General features: G+C 39.2%; 1 protein-coding gene across 2 annotated transcripts in view; it reads left to right on the top strand.

Annotated features, from left to right (window-relative positions):
- The first annotated feature begins 2,184 nt into the window (after window positions 1-2,184).
- Window positions 2,185-19,816, top strand: part of NLK (nemo like kinase) — a 147,110-nt gene continuing 129,478 nt past the window's right edge. For both annotated transcript variants that reach the window (XR_007131608.1, XM_047756759.1), the window contains exon 1: window positions 2,185-3,828. Coding sequence is in view for 1 of the 2 variants with exons in the window: in XM_047756759.1 (XP_047612715.1) it covers window positions 3,371-3,828 (458 nt within the window). In the remaining variant the exon portion in view is untranslated. The remainder of the gene's footprint in view (window positions 3,829-19,816) is intronic.

Genomic DNA, 19,816 nt, shown 5'->3' on the forward strand with positions numbered 1-19,816 from the left:
AGCGCTATGAGGGAGGCAGTGCCATGGAGATAAATAACAGAGGCACATGCTCTACAACAGGGTTAAGGAAAGCTTTCCAGGAAAGAAAAGAAGGAAAGAAAGAAAGGTAGGTGAAGACCTGAACCATAAGTTAGAGGAGTGGAGCAGCGAGTGTTTGGAGCCGAATATATCCGTGAAGTTTTGGAAGCAATAAACCATTTGAGGAACTGAAAGAAACACAGAATGCCTGAAGTATAGAAGGTAGAGGTGAGAGATTAGGAAGGCGGGAACCAGATCCAGCTGGGCTATTTAGACCTAATGACTTTTTGTCAAGGGTAAGAGTATCGTCAGACTTGTATTTTTACCAGATTGCAGTGCTTTCAGTAGATGGATTAGAGGAGAGCTAGCCTGTAGGCAGGGAGATACCTTAATTAAAGATGCTAATGGCATACATTTGGGTAATACCATGGTGACTGGAGAGAAGGGTGTGTGTGGGTTTATAAGTGTTCAAAAGCCCTTAAGATTTGACTGATTAGAAGGGAAGGAGGAGTTCCTGTTGTGGCACAGCAGAATCGAATCTGACTAGTATCCTTGAGGATGCTGGTTTGATTCCTGGCCTCTGTCAGTGGGTTAAGGATCTGGCGTTGCTGTGAGCTGTGGTGTAGGTTGCACACGCTGCTCAGATCCCATGTTGCTGTGGCTGTGGCAGTGGCATAGGCCAGCATCTTTAGCTCCCATTCGATCCCTAGCCTGGGAACTTCCACATACTGCAGGTGTAGACATTTAGAAAAAAGAAAAGAGGGAGTTCCCATCATGGCTCAGTGGTTAACGAATCCGACTAGGAACCATGAGGTTGTGGGTTCAATCCCTGGCCTTGCTCAGTGGGTTAAGGATCTGGTGTTGCCTTGAGCTGTGGTGTAGGTTGCAGACACAGCTCCAATCCCGCGTTGCTGTGGCTCTGGTGTAGGCCGGCAGCTATGGTTCCGATTAGACCCCTAGCCTGGGAACCTCCATATGCCACAAGAGCGGCCCAAGAAATGGCAAAAAGACAAAAAAAAAAAAAGTAGGAAGGGGAGGAGTGGGCAGCCAAAAAAAAAAAAAAAAAAAATCAAAGACATCTCCCGGGGTTCTGAGTGCACAGTTTTAGTAAGGGTAAGATTCTATATGCATATTATTTCATATTTTTAAAGAAAGTAAATTCAGGTAAGTAAATTTTGTGAAAGATGTTATTTTAGTTAAGATTTCAATAGCTAGAACTCATTGACTTAGAAAATATGGGAGAAATTAGTCTTTGTGGGTAATTATTTTTGTTTTAATTTGTATCAATAGCCTATAGTTCAATGAGCGTATATTCCTGAAAACTAGAAATAACATGTCTTTTGCCGCTATGAGGATGAGACATGGAGAACCAGCTATTGGCTAAAACTGTCAGTCTACTGAATTTCTTTGTGCCTGTCTTGTTGAGTACTTTGGTTGAGTTTCCTAACAAGCTCGACATCCCCTTTTGCTCCCCCTATTTCCCCACACCTGATTTCTTTAAAAGGGATAGTAGAGGGCTGCTATCAATGGACCAGAGACGATTTGGACTCCGCCTTCTTCGACTAGGTCCCGCCCCTTTCTTTAGACCACACCCATTTTCATCTTGCCACGCCCCCTGAGGAGGTCGTCGCTGATATGACAGCGAATTCTCCACAATCCTGACCTATAGGAGACCTGAAGGGTGGGACCGAGAGCAATTTTTTTTTTCATTTGTCATATCAAGTGTCTATCTGGCCCCAGTCTCAACCCACTTCCTCTCCAAGCCAAGGATTGGTTGCTCTGTTCTTGGTCCGCGGTTCACGATTGGTTCTTTAATTCCATCAGCTTTGGCAGGCGGGATTAGCACGCAGCTTCCTGCTCCTGCCAAAAAAATAAAAGAAGAAAAAGAAAAGAGGAGAGAGGCGAAAGAAAATGTCACGGAGATCTTTGGTGTTTAATTCGCTTTTGGCCTTGTCGGTCAGGCTAAACTCTTCCTTTTGATTGGTCTTTCGATCTGCCCATCCCAGGTCGGGGGCGGGATTTCCCCAGGAGACCCACACCTTGTCGCCACTGGCCGAGCAGTGCGCCTGTCTGAAACTCCCGGCCCAGGATTGGAGGCGGATGCGGATAGGTGGGCGTGGATTGGCTAGGGCAGCCGGTCAGTGTGAGGCGGGGGCGGGGCCTCGGCGGCTGGTTGCGCGTGTCCGCCGCTGGCTCCGCTCTATCCGGCTTGCTAGGGGAGGTGAGTCCGGCCGCGGCGGCACCAGCGGCTGAGGAGGCGGCGGCTTAGGAGAAAGCGGCGGTGGCGGCTAAGGAGAAAGCAGCCGCGGGGACCGAAGCCGGGTGGGGGGGGAGGGGGGGAGACGGAGCAGCCTTGAGCCCTACGGGGGCCGTCGCGCGGGGGGACCCACCCGCTCTCCCCCCCAACCCTCCTCAGCAGAAGCAGCCGGCGGCGGGGGGCAGGAGTCAGCCCGCTTCCGACTGCACCCCGCCCGCCCTCCCGGGGCTTCCCATTCTTTGGCCCCAGGACCCCAACCTCCTCCCGGGGCGGTTCCCTCTGTCTGGGCGTCCGAGTGCTGCCCACCTCTCTTTCATTCCTCCCCGCACCTCCTTACCTTCACTTTGCCCCGGTTCTCTTTCTCCTCTCAGTCCTGCCCTGTCGCCTCCTCTGCTCACTCGGTCCCTCCTGCCTCCTTCCCTGGCTTTTTTCTGTTCGGGAAAGTTTAGTAGTCCCCCCCCCCCCCACCTCCAGTCAGGTCAGCCTGACGAGGAGTAGGGGGAGATGTAGGAAGGCCTGAGAGTTCGAGGGGGGAAAGCTGGTTTCCCTGAACATTTCCCCCCATCCTTTCACTTTGGGGTGGTTGGAATTTTTTTCAGTTGCATTTTTGAGGAGGTGGTAGGTGTTTAGAAAAGGATGTGGGAATGGAAGGGGTAGATGAGTCAAGCCTCTTACAGGATTCCAAGGGTGGTGTGTTACCTGATCCTTTTCGTGTGTGGAGTTCGGGGGGGTCGGGAGGTTTGGCCTTTATTCCCACAGTCAAAGTTGGAACCTCCCCCGAGTTAAGGATGGAGTTTTAGTACCCACTTGTGGCAGGAAACCTGGGGGGAAGGGGTCCCTTTTCCCTTTTTCTTTTCTTTTTCTTTTTTCTTTTTCTTTTATTTTTTTGGGGGAAACCCACACTCTTCCACACACTCACCCCCAAATTGAACACCACGATCCGCTCACTTGTCTGGATTGACTGATGAAGACATAAAGCCAGTTCCGCTCCATGTTTTTGGAGGTGGAGTGAGTGGGTTCTTTTCTTCATTTTTAAATGGCCAAATGACAGCTTGACCCAGTTTGCTTTCCAATCAAAGGGCATTTTTTTTTTGAATGTCTCTTTGTGGCGCAAGAGCCAACGCAAAAATGATGGCGGCTTACAATGGCGGTACATCTGCGGCAGCAGCAGGGCACCACCACCACCATCACCACCACCTTCCACACCTCCCTCCTCCTCACCTTCACCACCACCACCACCCTCAGCACCATCTTCATCCCGGGTCGGCTGCTGCTGTCCACCCCGTACAGCAGCATACCTCGTCGGCAGCTGCGGCAGCCGCAGCAGCGGCCGCAGCTGCAGCCATGTTAAACCCTGGGCAACAACAGCCATATTTCCCATCACCGGCACCGGGTCAGGCTCCTGGACCAGCTGCAGCAGCCCCAGCTCAGGTACAGGCTGCCGCAGCTGCCACAGTTAAGGCGCACCATCATCAGCACTCGCATCATCCACAACAGCAGCTGGATATTGAGCCGGATAGACCTATTGGATATGGAGCCTTTGGTGTCGTCTGGTGAGTATCCCAAGAAAACCGCAACTTCGGGTTTCTTCTCCCAGTTGTCGTTGGGCAAGGCCTTTCACCTGGTTTTCTTCTCGGTGTTGACCCAAGTAGAACAAGCTTCTTGGGTTGTTCTGCAGCTCAACTGTAGGAAGCCACCCTTCCATACCTGGTAAAGAGGCCTAATGCATTGGCTGTGTAGGCTTAGGCCTTTGAGTCGTGGCCAACTTTGGTGGAGCACCCTCTGTTGAGTAACACACATAAGTTTGTTGTCTACCAAACTTATTGTGCAGAACCTAAGCAAGCCACGGAATGGAGGATCAATAAATAGATGAATGCATGGAATGCTTATGCCTACACAAATCTTGCTTGGCCATCTCTCATGTTTGACTCAGTTTGAATCGATTGCAACAAATACCACAACCGACCCAAACTCAGTTCCTTATGATAGCCTTGTCATTGGGATATACTTTGCATAACCATTTTGCTATTCTTTCTGTCTTTCATTCCTTAATTTGTGATCTTGATGGTCAGAAGGAAGATCAGGTTACATGAGTGGTTTATTTTAAACCATAAAGCTACAGTTGGGAAGTATGTAGCTTTAGCCTTTTGATAAGAATGCATTAAATATAGCATCACACATGCGTACCACGATCGAGGTCAGTAGACTGTAACTATGCAGTGGCCCACATTCAGTGTAATGTTTTAGTGTCATTTAGTGGCTTGTAAGTTACTGTTATCCCTTGGGTGGTTGCTGTAGTAGGAAGTACACTTTTTAAACATGAAACTGCTCTACTTTTGCTAGTTCTAGGATATTTTTAAAAGTCCAAGGGCTTCTTAAATGCAACATTTCATCTATTCGTCCTTCTTAGAAAGGTTAGTAGTTGATAATAAAAGGTATTTATCATTGTCTACAATTCCTGTTCCTTTCATAACTAGAGTGAAAGGGATCCCCCCCCCACCCAAGGATGAAAGTATTCTGGTGTGGATAGATAATGTTTTCAGTGCTTCAAAAATAGATTCCTTCAACTATACCTCAATTAAAAAAAAAAAAAAAGATTCTTGTTAATGTCTAGAAGAAGCCTCCATCAGCACAGGAAAATGAACTCTTTGGAACTAGCCTGGTAAATGTCTCCTTTCATCATTGATTTTCAGGCTGTAATTGATATGAGTTTCATTTTTGTATTGTATCTGGCCATCTTTATATTTCAGATTTTTATAAAGTAGGCTCGTAAGTGATCTGATCCATCTTTTTTTTCAACTGGTAGAGTCCCGTGTTTTCCCAGCAAGCTCTCCAGGGAGGTATCTGCTGCTGTGCCCCCATCCCCAAGGTGTGTGGGATTCCTGGTGGGAAAGAGTGTAGCGGTAATGGTGCCTCTTCAAGTCTCTGTTCAGGGACCTGCCTGTTCTTGCCTTCCTCTCTTCCCTTCCATATCCTAGCCTCAGGGACTGTACTGTGAACTGCTGTTGCCTTGCCTAACCCTTGAGAATTTCAAAGCTGGGTGGTGGTTGGTGTGTGTGTGGGGGGGGGGGGCAAGAAAAAGATTGTTCCTTGCTTAAATTTTGTCATTGATTTACTGAGAATTTGTTTGGATTTTCTTAGACCTGGATGCTCTCTTTCATTTTAGTGGTTTGCATATAGTCTACAGAACCAGAGATAGGGAAATGGGTTGCAGCATTCTTAACTCTGTTGTGTTCTAAAGGTGTCATTCACCTACATTTCTATGAAATGGTGATGTGACTTTTTAAGTTTTAAGTTCAAGTTGGCGCTAAAGGATTTTTTCTTTTTTTAAAGGGGAGTGCCGAAACATCCCACAGCAAACATTCTGGTAGTGGGTATGCTGAATTACCAATTTGTGAAAATCTGTGTGTGTTTTGAATCCATTCTAGATTCTTTATTGATTGATACCTTCTACCACCTATGGAATTCTTTCCATGTACTTAAAGTACCTCCATCTGTGGGCCATCTTCCACACTTGTTTTGTATTTGTCTTGTCTCATTGATTACATTTGTAAGCCCCTTGAGGGTAATGACTGGGTCTGCTAGAGTACTTCTTTTTCTCCCCAGCACCTAGCACAGTGATGTGGCATCTTTGCTGGCTGATTACTTGATCTCCTGGTCAGGGCTGCCTTTGTTCTTTAACCAAGTTTTTCTACTTAGCCTGACTGAATGTGTTCATGAGCTCTTACAGGTGAAATAGAATTTGAAAAAAAGGGAAGAGTTCCAGGTGTGTTTTAGTATGCAAATACTTTTCTATTTTTATATTTACATATTGATGACTTGCTGTCTGAATTGCTTTTTATATTTGGAACTTAACTGCTATATGACCTGAGTAAGATTGTTAAAACTAGAGATTTGAACAACAAACCCGAGTGAATTGCACTAGTATTCTGAAACCCAAGCTAAAGATTTTAGTGAGGTTTTTTACTTTTTAACTGAGAATTTTTCTTTTTAATTTAGAAGGCATCTAATGCGTCTGAGACAACTATTTTCCAAAGTGATTAAAATGGAACATAAAAATATTCTCCCAATGATACATCATTTAATTCAAAGCACCATGTAACTAGTTGGGCATTATAAGATTAACTTAGACTCAAGTATGTTTAATGAATTTTGCAAATATTTTCTTCTGGCATATGAAAGGAAACTATTTCTGTTCAACTATATCTGCTCTCATTTCTTTTTTCTGGACATATACCCAATGGTAGTAACCGATGGCTAAAAATATTGCATATAATTTTGGGAGATACTGTTTTTCCTCCATGTAGACAAGGAGAGGTATTTGTTGAAGTGGTGTGGCATTTTACCATTCACATTTATCACTGAACAATTTAGTCTACCAGGCTTGATTTATCTTTCTGTTGAATTTAACTATCGGAATAACTTATCAGTATTGGACAGTTGTGTAAAAGTAGTGAAATACCTGTTAGCTTGCTGGTAGAGGTGGTGCTTTGACAGTTCAATTAAGGTTTCATTAGCAAGTGTCTGCTGTGTTTTGTCTCAAAGTAGGGTCCCGGTTTACCTGGTAATATGATCATGGGGTAGCCTGAGATACATTCATTGCCTATAATAGAATATTGTTCATGAGTTATCAAGGCATCATATATAATTTGACCTTCTTTATCAGATGTTAAGGCTTCCAAATGCCCATATGGACATTTTCATAATGCAAAAGCAAAACACAAAAGAACTCAAACAGAAACCTCAGTAGTTTGTTTGGCGAGGCTAGTATGAATACCTGTTTGTCTGTAGTTTACAGAGGAGGAAAGTTATGCTGTTCTTAAAAGTGTGACAACTTTGGGCCAGATTATAACTAAGGCCTCAGGGGGCTCATGAAGTGTATACTTTTGAGTTGAAGGAAGTTGACCACATGAGGGAGGTTTGAGGACTGCTAAACCCAGGCAGTTTTGACACTGGCAACCTAAAATAGCAGATTGAAGTAATGGTACATTTGCCACCTTGACAAAAGTGTCTGGAAAAAGCTTCTACTTTATAAAATTGGTGTTTTTGTTTTTTTTTACTTATCTGATTAACTGAAAAGGATTCATTCATTCTGTTGCCTTTTACCCCAAGTAAAATTTGAGGACTTTGAATTTTATTATTCTAATACTTTCAGCAAGTTACTTTGACTAAATTACTTCAGAACTTAAGCATCACTGTAATGATAGTTATAGCTGTGTGATATCAATATATCATTTAACTTCTCTGTTCCTCATCTGTAAAACAAGGATAATAATAGCACCTGTCTCATAGGATTGGTGTGAGGATTAAATAAGGTAATTCTTGCAAACCAGAGTATACTGTCTAGCACACAGGAAGCACTCAATAAATGTTAGCTGTTTTTTTTTTTAATTGTAGTTATTGTTGGCAGGAAAATCATACTTCTGTAAATATGCATAGAAGTGACTTCACATATGGTCATATTTATCGGTGAAACCAACAGGCAAACTTTTTTTGGAGGCAAGACTTTAAATACCATAGAGTATTCCCTTAGTTGTGCTATATGCCAGGGAGGTAAGGAGGGCTAAATTTAGAGTTAGGGTAAAATTGTCTGTCCTGTTCTCTCAGTTAATTAATAACAAATGCATAAAAAATACATAATAGGGAGTTCCCATTATGGCTCGGCAGTAACGGACCTGACTAATATCCATGAGGGAACTCTGGGAAAGTCTTCCTTTTTTGCAATTTGTAGGTGTTTGGCTAATAAAGATCCACTTTAAAAAAAATACCTTGTTTGCAGTTGCTTTTGTGGCTCAGCTGGTTAAGAACCTAACAGTGTCCATGAGGATGCAGGTTCCATCCGTGGCCCCGCTCAGTGCGTTAAAGAATCCAGTGTTGGCGTGAGCAGGCGGGTTTGTCGCAGACACATCGTGGATCTGGCTTGGCTGTGGCTGTGGCTTAGGCTGGTAGCTGCAGGTCCAATTCAGCCTCTAGCCTGGGAACTTCCATATGCCACAGGTGCAGTCCTAAGGAAAAAAAAAAAAAAAAGATTAAAAAAACCCTAAACAATAATAACATAATATACATGTTTGTGTGGGCTTGGTAGGTGTTCTAGCAAGATCATCTGCACTGTTTTAGAAGACATTATGGATTTACATACCTGGAAGGAAATTATTTTTTTCTTCTCAGAATGTCACAAATGAAGGACATCCTTACTGTCAAAGTTAAGATTTAGTAGAAATTAATTTTACTTGTGTTTGGATGAAAAGGTGTGAGTTTCTAAAGACGATCCCAGTGAGGTGAGGGAAATAGGTGTGATTTAATGAAAAGTTATTCAGTGTAAATCCTTTTGCATGGCAGAGATTGTCTAGCTGGCTCATCTTGTGAACATTAGAGGCATCATTTTGTTTTTTTTCTCTGATATTTTTTCTGACCCTCTTAATCCTCAAATAGCAAACTATAATTTGGAAAAGTGAGGAATGCTTTTGGGATAATCTTGGGGGAATGTTGGAGTTAGTTGCATCAGAAAGAGTAGTATACCAAAGTGTATTTTGTTATTGACTGTTTTACAGGTTAAGAATCTAGTACTGAGGAGTTTCTCTATCAGCCAAGATTAACAGCCACAGCTGGATTCTTTGGGGGGTCTGCTTTGTGAAAAGAGCTTTGAAGAAGCAGAGCCTGCACCATAAAAAGGAAACGGTTGCTCTTCTAGACATAACAAAGCATCCGTGTGAAACTAGAAATGTGGAAATCTATATTGTTAGTTTTAACTACAAACGAACTTACTTTTAGAAACTGCAGGTTCATGAAAGTAAAGGAGACAAAGAAAGAATAAAAGTAATACAGTCCAATGATATGGAACTGGTTTCTTGGGGATAGAAACTCCATAGCCTGTAACATTGGAAGTCACTTTGTACTTAGGCTCTTAGACAAGATAATGCAATTTTATTCAAAAACTAAAAGTTTAACAAAAGAAACTTGTTTTATTCTTGGGGAGAAATTTCATACTATGCTATCGAATATCAGCTTAGAAAAAAAAGTTGTTTTTTTTTTTTTTTTACTAAAAAAATACATTTCAGAAATAATTGCCTATTCACACAGGCTAAAACAAAAATATCCCTCAGAATTATATGCACCTTTTTCAGCTATCAGTACCTGGTGCCTGGCCCGAAAGAGAAATAGGAGCAGATACAGTTCCCTTTCATATGCTAGACTAGAAGAATATTTATAAAATACATTAACTGATTATTATTTCAGTCGAAGTTCTGGGATTTAACCCTCAAAGCATAGGCAACCATAGCATTGTTGTTTCTTGATATAAAAGGCCATCTTTAATGGAGTACTGGAATATCTAATCTTCATAACTTGGAGCATTAAGTGTTTCACTGATTTGTGTGTAGAATTGTCTGTTCTTGGTGGTTTGTATTAGATTTATTGGTGTCTTAACAGTTCAAGAATCAAATGTATATACTGTATATTTCCTTAATATGCTGATTGGATTTCTCTGATGGAAATTGTCAAGGCCAAAGAAACTTCCATTTGTCACCCAACCAACCACTGGGTAGAAGCTCTTTTCATTATAAGGTTATATTTGGGTTTTATTTATGATTCCCTGTGCTTCCAGAATACTCTGGTGAGTTATTTGTTGATTGGGTCATCCAGTGCAGATCTACAATGATTTCGTAACTAAAATAGTTGTCCGTTTGATCCTTTCGTTGCTTGGGAGTAACACCGAGAGCGCCTGAGGCAACGGTTGTAGAGCTGTCAATAAGCACGTGACACCTCATCATGGACCTAGTTGGTAGTTCTAAGGTACCTGGCTAAGAGACATGAGGAAAGATGACTTATATGGAAACTATACTGAGTTCAGCATTAATAGTTAATTGTAGTGGTGTAAGGAGAGGGAGTGTGTACTTTTGATCATGCTTTTGGTCATGATTGGTGCTTTTTACCTAAACCCATTTTCACATCTGTGTTTTGAATTAGTTTGGCTAATTGAATCATATCTGCTATCAGACAGCAGAAGGTTTTGACGTTGTTGGAACTCACTAGTCAGTGTGTTTTTATTGTCAACCTGCTACAGACCAGCAGGTTGTAGGCACTAGTGAGGATATTTAGTTCTGTGAGTAATGGAGCAAACCTCTTTCAGGTTTCTGCTGTTATCTGTACTGTGGTTGGTACAGGGATATAAAGATGTTTAAATCAAGATATTGCCTTGAAGGAGCTTACAGTTTAAAAAAAGTATGACAAGTGATACCTCCCTGCTCTTAGGGAGTCTTGCTGGAGAGTTGAAACTAAATTTGAAACAGTCAAATAAAAAACATATGTACATATTCTTTTCACTTTTATAATACTCATTTACTGTGTGTTGCCTGTTTGCCAGGCACTGTGCTGGATGATAAGGATTAAAAGATTATGATCTAGTAGGGGAGAGAGAATTATAAATGCACAGTTACAATTCACTGCCATACATGCGCAGTGGAGATGCTCCCTGGGAATACAGAGGGATTTCTGTGGAACATATGGATTCGTCCCAGAAGAGGTAGTACCTCAACTGAGTTTTAAGAATGAGAGAATCAACTAAAGGGCAGATGCATTATGGGTGGATGGGCCCATATTAAGGAGACTTACAGGGCTGGAGTTACTTACTATAAAGTGCAGTGCAGGCGGTGATTAGAGATAAGGGAGGAGTGCAGATTTAAGCTAGGTCCTGTAGAGGTTGGAGTGTCCTGCTGAAGAGTTGAGACACTGTTGGTACTTGAGAGAGAGGGAAAAAAAGTTTTACTCTTTTTATGAATACAGCACATATATACAGACAGTGCATAAACAGATATATAGCATGTCTATGGTATTAAAATTTCACAGTGGGGTGGCTAGGACAGAAGTGTGTAAAAACACTCCTGAGGGGATGGACAGTAATGAAAAAGGGTGAAACACTGGGAATGCAACCATTAAAAGTTTTTAAGTAAGAGATGGACTTGTTCAGATTGATTCCCCCCCCCACCTTTTTTAAAGGTATATGAATGGAAGAGTAGAGGTAGCTGAGGTCTGGGCCTTAGGGAGTATTCTTAGTTGTAGGTGGGAGAAATTATTGGAGCTGTAACTAAAGGGCAGTCAGATAGGAAAATGTGTTCATAGTGATTGACAATCTACATAAGGCAGATGATTGTTAGGAAGATGAGAGTGACCTTTGGTGCAGATAAAGTTAAAATAAGGGTGGAGAAAAGGTCATTGGATTTAGCAAGTAGATCGTTGATGGCACATGAGAATGATTGTATGAATTTTCCCCCCTTTGAGAAAAAGGGAAAAAATGGCTCTAAAGACTGTCTTCAGTATTAGCAGCACTTTGTTTTATTATTAATAAAATTCTCCCAAATCCCAGGCTATTATTTCTAGTTTAATAAACCAGAAAACTTGATGTTTATCGTATTCAAGTGCCATTTCCTTGGGAAGAATTCTTGTTTTTAATGACAGGGTAATAAGGTACTAACTAGACTTGTTAGGAGATAAGGTTCTGGTCCCTGCCTTACTGCTAACAACTCAATGACCTTGATAAAGTTATTTGACTCTTCTGAGTCTTGGTTTTCTCATTTACAAGATCCTGTGCTTCCTATGTTTATATTATAAAGTTGTATTAACATTAGTAAAGCATTCTGTCATTTTGGGCAAGTAGATTCTGCTAGTGTCTACACCTTTCTACAACTAGTGTCTACTACAGATGTTGAATAGTTTCTAAAATTGTTTAAAGGTAGAATGAGACAAATGTAACCCTTTTCCAATGTGCAGCATTTCATAGAGTTTTCAAATTTGGGATCAGATTTTAAACATGCAGTTTGTCCAAGAGACTTATTTTCTCCTGGTACTGACTTCTTGGTAGTGATTATACATGTTGTGGGTGCAGTTGTGAAGAGCCTATTTGCAAATGAACACTTTTTCCCTCAATATAGATTTGGTATTACACGCTGATAGTACTTGACCTTTTTTAGTGTTCTAGACTTATTTGCTTGTTTTTTTAAATATTTGCAGTGCTTTTTAAATTTTCAAATAAGGTCTAATATTAAGTATTGTCTTTTTTTTTTTGTAAGTAATCAAGCCGATTTGCCTACCAATGCTTACATTAACTAGAAAGTTGATTTAAAATGTTTTGTTTTTGAGAATCTTTGAAATTCTAAATTTACGTAGAGAATTTACTGGTTTGGAGATGGACCTCCCAGAAAAAGAGCTGTGTCAAACCTTTAAGGCTATAGAAGATTAAGGGTGTACAGTGCCCAGAGATAGAGGGTGACTTCCTGAAGCTCTTCCAAGGCAGGAAGGAAACTCTTTCATAGAAGTCCTCAGCAAGCCCCGAAACGCTGTCCAGTAGCTGTCCATTTGACCCGTGAACAACATGGGATTGAGCTGCATACTTAATATGCAGATTTTAAAAAGTAAATTTATTGGAAATTTTTTTGGAGATTTGTGACTGAAAAAAACTTACAAACCCTGTGGACTAGAGATATGGACAACATTAAGTAAAAGGTATGTCATGAATGCATAAAATATGTAGCTACTAGTCTACCTTTACATAGGTATAAGAAATTATTAATAATATAAAATATAAAAGTGTTAGTTTTCTTACTGTTTTATAACTTTGCTTTCAAGCAATTACATTACCATACATTATTGCTACCCCCCCCCCCCATTTACTGGGGAAATTCTGTGCCAGATTTATCATAATTGGGGAAATTCTGTATCAGCTTATCATCACAGGTAAGAGGTTTTAAAAAAAAAATGTGTTTTTAATACTCAACATTCATTAAACTAGGCTGCCTTAAAGCTACCATATTGCTGCTTGTTTTCAGTGCATGAATAGTTATACCCTTAAATAAATATTTCTTTTTCACTTTATCTTTTCATTTTTTATGTGTAGTGTTAGTGATACCTATAATATCTAGTGTTTCATGTCTTATAAGACAATATTGATATAAGTACTGACAGATGATTCATTTTGTAGACAGCACTATAAATATATTTTCTCTTTTATGATTTTCTTAACATTTTCTTTTCTCTAGCTTCCTTTGTTGTAAGGATATAGTGTATAATACACACAGCATACAAAATATGTGTTAATCTATTGTTAATGTTATCAGTAAGGCTTCCTTTTAGTCAGCCATAGGCTATCAGTAGTTAAGTTGAGGGAGAGTCAAAGGTTACACATGAATTTTTGACTGCACTGGGGGTCAGGGGAGTCAGTATCCCTAACCTTCATGTTGTTCAAGGTTCAACTGTATAACGCAAGCCACATGTGATTTTAAATTTTCTAGTGGCCACATTAAAAAGTACAAAGAAACAGGTGAAATTAATTTTAGTAATGTATTTTATTTAATTCAGTGTATTCCAAAAATTATCATTTCAACACATTATTACTATAAAAGTCATTAATTAGATCATTTACATTCTTTCTTTTCATACAAAATGTGCAAGATCCAGTCTGTATCTTACTGCTTACCACACTTTTCAGTTTGGACTAGCCAAATTTCAAGTGTTTAGTAGCCATGTTCTAGTGTCTCTTTGGCCTTTGTTGGGTTGTCTGCTCACTTCTGAACCAGTCATTGTCAGTGGAGATAAGGTTACTTTTGGAGCGATCAGGTCCATCCCTGGACCTGCAGATGGAGTCAGTTATTAGCGGGAGGGATGAATTCCAGCAACAAATGCTGGGAAGGTAGTCATTAAGTGACCAAGAAAGCATTCATCTGACTTTTGTCAGACTCAGAAAAACTTGACTGTGTATGTTTATAGAGCAAACTGGAATAATGTTCTTTGTGGAGAAGTTGTCTTGCCTGCCCTGAATTATATGGAGTATTTTCCTTTTCTTTTGTGAAGCTCTGTTTGCCTAAAGTAGCAGAAGGTAAAATTGGTACCTGATCCTTGCCATGTTTGCTTTCCTTCCCAGTTAGATCAGATATCCTCCATTGATTTCTTTTCTTTCCTCTCTCAGTGTTGTGGTTTTGTTATCTAGATAAAGTTCTCAGTCTTGTTTTCAGTTTAAGTAATATAGAGCTCAGTAATGCCAGGCAGCAAACAGGGGGAATGGACAACACAGAAACGTTTTGTTTATCTGTTCCTTGACCTAAAATTCTTGCTTTGAGCTACAGAGAAAAGGTGAAGAGAGACATTTGAACAAATAGATAAAATTAGTCATTTGACCCAGATTGCAGCTTTTTTCTTCTTCTTCTGTCTGCCTGGATAAAAACCATCCTCCAATTTACATAAGCAGGTGATTTTTCTTACATGCTAATTTTCTTAATGTACCATGGCAGAGGGCTACAGATTTGCAAATTGTGTAAGTAAATTGAAGTAAACCAGGGGACTTTATTTCACGTTATTATCTTACCAGTACAGAAGTACCCAAAGGGTGCAATTATTAGGTGACCGTCTCGTTGCACATATAAGTTAACAGGCATACTAATGCGAAGTTTTTTTTTCTCACTTCTCCACTTCCTTATCTTTTTAGTTTTTTAAAATAGGAAACTATTGATTTCTATATATACTTTGACAGGGCTAGAAATTTAGTAATACAGATGTGGAGACATTTGAGCTTTATTTAGAGTAATCCAGAAACCATAAACATTGAAAGGTAATGGTACTGGGTGGAAAAGGGACACACATGTTCTTGGTTTGGGTTTGAATTGCCTAAGAATTAGGTGAGAACCTTCAACCGTGTTTAATTGGCAGCTTGCTTTGTGCTCTTTTTCCTAGGTTCTGCATGTTATATAGTATTTGAGGTTATTGTGAAGATAACTGGGTGTGTACTCAAGCCAATGTTCAAAATAAATATTGATGCATTCTTTTAAAAACCAAACTAGCTAATTACAAAATTGTTTAAAATTTCATTAAAATAGAAATTTTAAAAAGATACAACAGTTGGTTTTAGGGGCTCTTTTCAAAGAAGATTCATGAGGACAGATAATACCAATCAATAAAGAATCTTTATTAAAACATTCTAATTTTAACTTAGTAATTAATGCTATTTAATTCCACAGATGTTTTAATATCGTTTACCTGGTGATATGTATGGAGATTAAATTATACTTCCTGTACCTTTGAAGTAATCATTTTAAGCTAGCAAGTTAAAAGGTTGGCCTGTCTTTTTATCCCAGTACTTAAATATTAATTTCTCTTCAGGTTAAAAGTACTTTAGACAAACTTTGAGAGCAAAATCAGTTAAAGAGTGACCTGAGTAAGACTTTTTAAGTACAAAGGGACAGAATGGCTTAATAGTTAAGAGCCTGTACTCTGATGACAGACTGCCTGGATTCAAATCTTGACTTTGCCCCCTATTAATTGTGAACAAATTATTTAACCTCCTTGGGCCTCAGGGTTGTCATAACATGGTGATAATAAATAATGGTATTTCTATTTCATAGGGTTGCTGTGAGGATTCAATGCATCAGTATAAATGTAAAGTCTCAGAACTGTGCTTGGCACTATGTAAGTGTTGGCTATCGTTATTATTACCAGATTCAGTATGTGTGAAAAGATATAGCACCTCCTTAACGCTTACTGACTTAGGACGGATAACCAGCAGACTTTGTATAATTGTTGACAGGTATCAAGTAACTGACTGTACCAGAGATTTTTTTTTTCTAATTGACACTCAACTGTTTTTGAAAAATTCATTTGAATTCTAGAATGCTTTCCGAAGGTAAAATTTCCCTTAGCCACAGGGAAGGGTTTTTATTTACCCTTTAACTCCCTCCTCCCGCCCTATTATCAAAGTAATAATATGTTTATTGTAGGAAACTCAGAAAATATGGAAAAGCTGTTTGTAACCTGCAAATCAGAGATAGCCACTGATAGAATTTTGATGTAGGATGCTGTTTTTTTTTTTTTTTTTTTTTTTTTTTTTTTACCTACTGTGTGTGTGTGTGTGAAATATTATTAGGGTTGGGGTCATGATTATTCGTTGTGTATATTTACAGTTTTGTGTCCTGTGTCCTGTTTGTTTCAGTAACATTAGAAAAGTAGGTTTTGGCCTTTTTTTTTTTTTTTTAAGGGCTAATTTTTTCATTCTCACAAGCCCAGAGCTCTATCTGAAAGGAATGATGGAGTTGGAAGATACTTTAGAATGCGTCTAGTGTAACTGCCTCATTTTATAAGTGGGTAAATGGAGATGCAGAGACGGTAAGAGAATTGTCCAAGGTCACATGGCTGGTAAGAGGCTGAGCCAGAACCTTTGCTTTTTTGCTGCTTTACCAGTAATACCTGTCCAACTTAATGCCTGTTGAAAACGGAGGAAGTATTCTTCTAAAAGCAAAAAAACAAAACAAATAAAAAACAAAACCATATAAATGAAACCAGGAACAATGCTTCTGAAAAAAAATAGAGTATTAATAATACTCTGTTGGTTGGTTTTTGTGTGCTAGTGACTCTTAAGGTTTCTGGTGAAAGTTTAATGTCATGAGCTGCAAGGATTTTGGTGGAAAATAACCCACTCTTTTCATGGCGTATGTAATGGTGTTATGTATCTGCTTTGCGGATATCCCTTTTATTTTTTGAAAAAAATTTAAACCTCAGAAAACTTGAAAGAATTGTACAGTGATATACCCATAAACCATTCTTCTAGATTAACATTTTGTGACTTGTGCTTTATCTCCTCTGAGGCTATTTTTACAGAACTTGCTGAGATTAGGTTTCGATTAAATTTAAGCTTACAGTGTTAAGAAATTTATGGTCACTGCATCAACTCACTGTTCCATGTAATAAGTTTTGTAAGCTCTCCAACTAGAGAAGGAACTGGAAGTTTTCAAGCTTGTGACTTTTGGAATGCTATTTATTCTCTTAATACTTCAAACAGAATTCAGTGTGAATCAAATGTGCAACTGAAACATAGCAGTCAAAACTAGGCTTTAGGCTGAATAGAAATATTCCATTCTGTAAAGTTTTGTGTGTGTGTGTGTGTGTTTGGTAATTAGCTTAGATCGGAGTGAAGGGACATTTTCAAAATAAGAACCTAAGATCTGGTTTCATAGTTTTGTGGCAGAGGACATGATGGAGAAGGATATTACATTGCTGAGGTGAAATTTTAAGTTATTATAGTTTTTTTTTTATTAAGAAAATTACCCTACTAATAGTCACATGAGCTGATGATGTTGTGATTTGTGTCACCCAATTCACTGCTCTGTATTTTTCAGTACCGAATAATTCCTTTGTTAAACTAATTTTCAGTAAATGAGCCATTGTTTCCCAAAGGGTAATGATTATTTTTATATATAGCACAAATTCCTAAGAAATACATTTTAAGGTTTAAAATATTAGTAATTAGAAGTGGTTGAAGTCATCACTCTGTATATATTAAGTCACCACTGTCTATATGAAAAGGGCAGCCACTTGTGTTTGCTCCTTGGGCTACGATATGAGGTATTTTGTCAGCCAGAAACCCCAACTGGACAGCAAGTCTTTAAAAGTTAAGTCTTTTGGTTTATGTGCAAAAGTGGGTTGGTTTATTGAGTCCACCCAGCTATTACATTATGTAAGTTTCATAAAATAAACAGAATGAGGTAGCTGGAGTTCAAATCTAAATGGCTTGTGACAGGTAAGAAAGATATATGCAGCAGATACTGGTTTACTTGATGGCAGTTGGTAGTTGTATCTGCAAATACATCCTTGACTTATTAAAGTACCTCAGCAGGAAAGACATTAAAATAGGCACACTGTGATGTTTAAGTGGTGTAGATGGTGCAGATATAGTTACTAATACATATCAGCTTGTCTCTGTAGGTGGACAGACTTTTTTTTAATACCTTGATTTTTTTTTTTTCCTCTTAAGGTAAATGCTTGCTCTTAGAAGACAAATGAAAATCATCTGTCTCTTTCCCTCTCAGAGCTATCAAATCTAAGGCTTATAATCACTTATGACACATTCTTTATCTACTGATCCACTAAAAATGATGAGAGCTTCAAAGTTTGAGGCCACCATGTGTCATTTGCGTCTCCAGAACCTATAGTCTTGGTGGGTACTTATTAAGTGTTTGTTGTTGAATTGAAAGTTGCTAGGGAGTCTGTCGTGGCTCAGCAGAAACGAATCTGACTAGTATCCGTGAGGACTCAGGTTCGACCCCTGGTCTCACTCAGTGGGTTAAGGATCCAGCATAGCTGTGACCTGTGGTGTAGGTCGAAGACGTGGCTCGGATCCCGCGTTGCTGTGGCTCTGAAGTAAGCCGGCGGCGGCTACAGCTCTTATTCGACCCCTAGCCTGGGAACCTCCATATGCCTCGGTGCAACCCTAAAAACCACACGAAAAAGTTGCTAATGCTAAGTTTGTAGGTGATGGTGATGGTCGAAGAATACTGTCACTGGTTCTTGCCTTTACATGGATCCCTTCTTCCTCATTCAATGAGGAGTTTTTATGAGAAAACAGAATAGTATTTAGACTTAACCCTACCCTAGTGATTTTGTTTTCTTGCATTTGAATTTTCTTTCTTAAGAGTAAAGAACCCTAATCTAAATAGTATAGTTACTAACTATTCCCCCAAACAGTCCATTATTTTGCTACTGCTTTCTATAATCTACGTTAAGAATGCTGTTGAATTGTTGAGGCAAAATGCATTCTCAATGCAGTACTGTGATCTCATGTTAGAAAAATAGAAGCTCTGTCTAAAGTGTCATCTAATACATCAAAACATAGCAAAGCAGTCTGATGCTAGCACAGAATAAAAATACATTCAATTCTAAACTCCTTATTCTGTTCTGTAAATTTATGAATAAATGACAGTGTGTACTAGAGATCTTTAAAGTTAGTGGGAAATAATGGCTTATTTTGGTGTATATGTTTAACAACAAAGTCTCTGAAAAATAAAAAAAGCTATAGTTTGTAGAGCTTGCCAATTTCTGTAATGTAAGTACTAATACTCCTGTAATGGCCAGTTTCAAGCTACCAACCTGAAGTTACTAAATGCTAACTTGGAAAAAGAAACTCAGTGGCACACCATTATAAAGTGTTTTCAACATACAGGAAGTGTAGATGTTAACCTTAAAAGCATAAATCATGATAAGATAATTAAGAATGATGATTTGTAAGTATTACTTTTTAAAAATATGATTTATTTCGTTGTGAGTTTATGTAATTTAATCTTTAACAATGGCTATCTTTCATAGTCAGCTTTGTAAAATTCCAGAAAATGTAAAAGTCTCAAGAGCCAGTATGAACCAGCTCCAACACACCTCTGGTTTATTTTGTATCTTTGTTGGGGTGTTTAGCTAGTGGTGGGAGGGATAAAGTTAGCTCCATATTCATCATGTACAAAAATAAAGTTCAAATGGATTAAAGTCAAAAGTAAGAAGAAAATATGGATAACTATTTTTATCATCTTGGAAAGAGAGTATTACTTTGACTTCAAAGCAAGACAAGAACATCATTCTGTGTAGAAATTTAAGATGTCTGTTTGGTAAGATACATCATAAAGGGAGTTCCTGTCGTGGCTCAGCAGAAATGAATCTGACTAGTATCCATGAGGATGCAGCTCAGTGGGTTAAGGATCCTGTGTTGCAGTGAGCTGTGGTGTAGGTCGAAGATTCTGTTAG

This window comes from Phacochoerus africanus, chromosome 14 (genome assembly GCF_016906955.1).
Source record: "Phacochoerus africanus isolate WHEZ1 chromosome 14, ROS_Pafr_v1, whole genome shotgun sequence".
Lineage (NCBI taxonomy): Eukaryota > Metazoa > Chordata > Mammalia > Artiodactyla > Suidae > Phacochoerus > Phacochoerus africanus.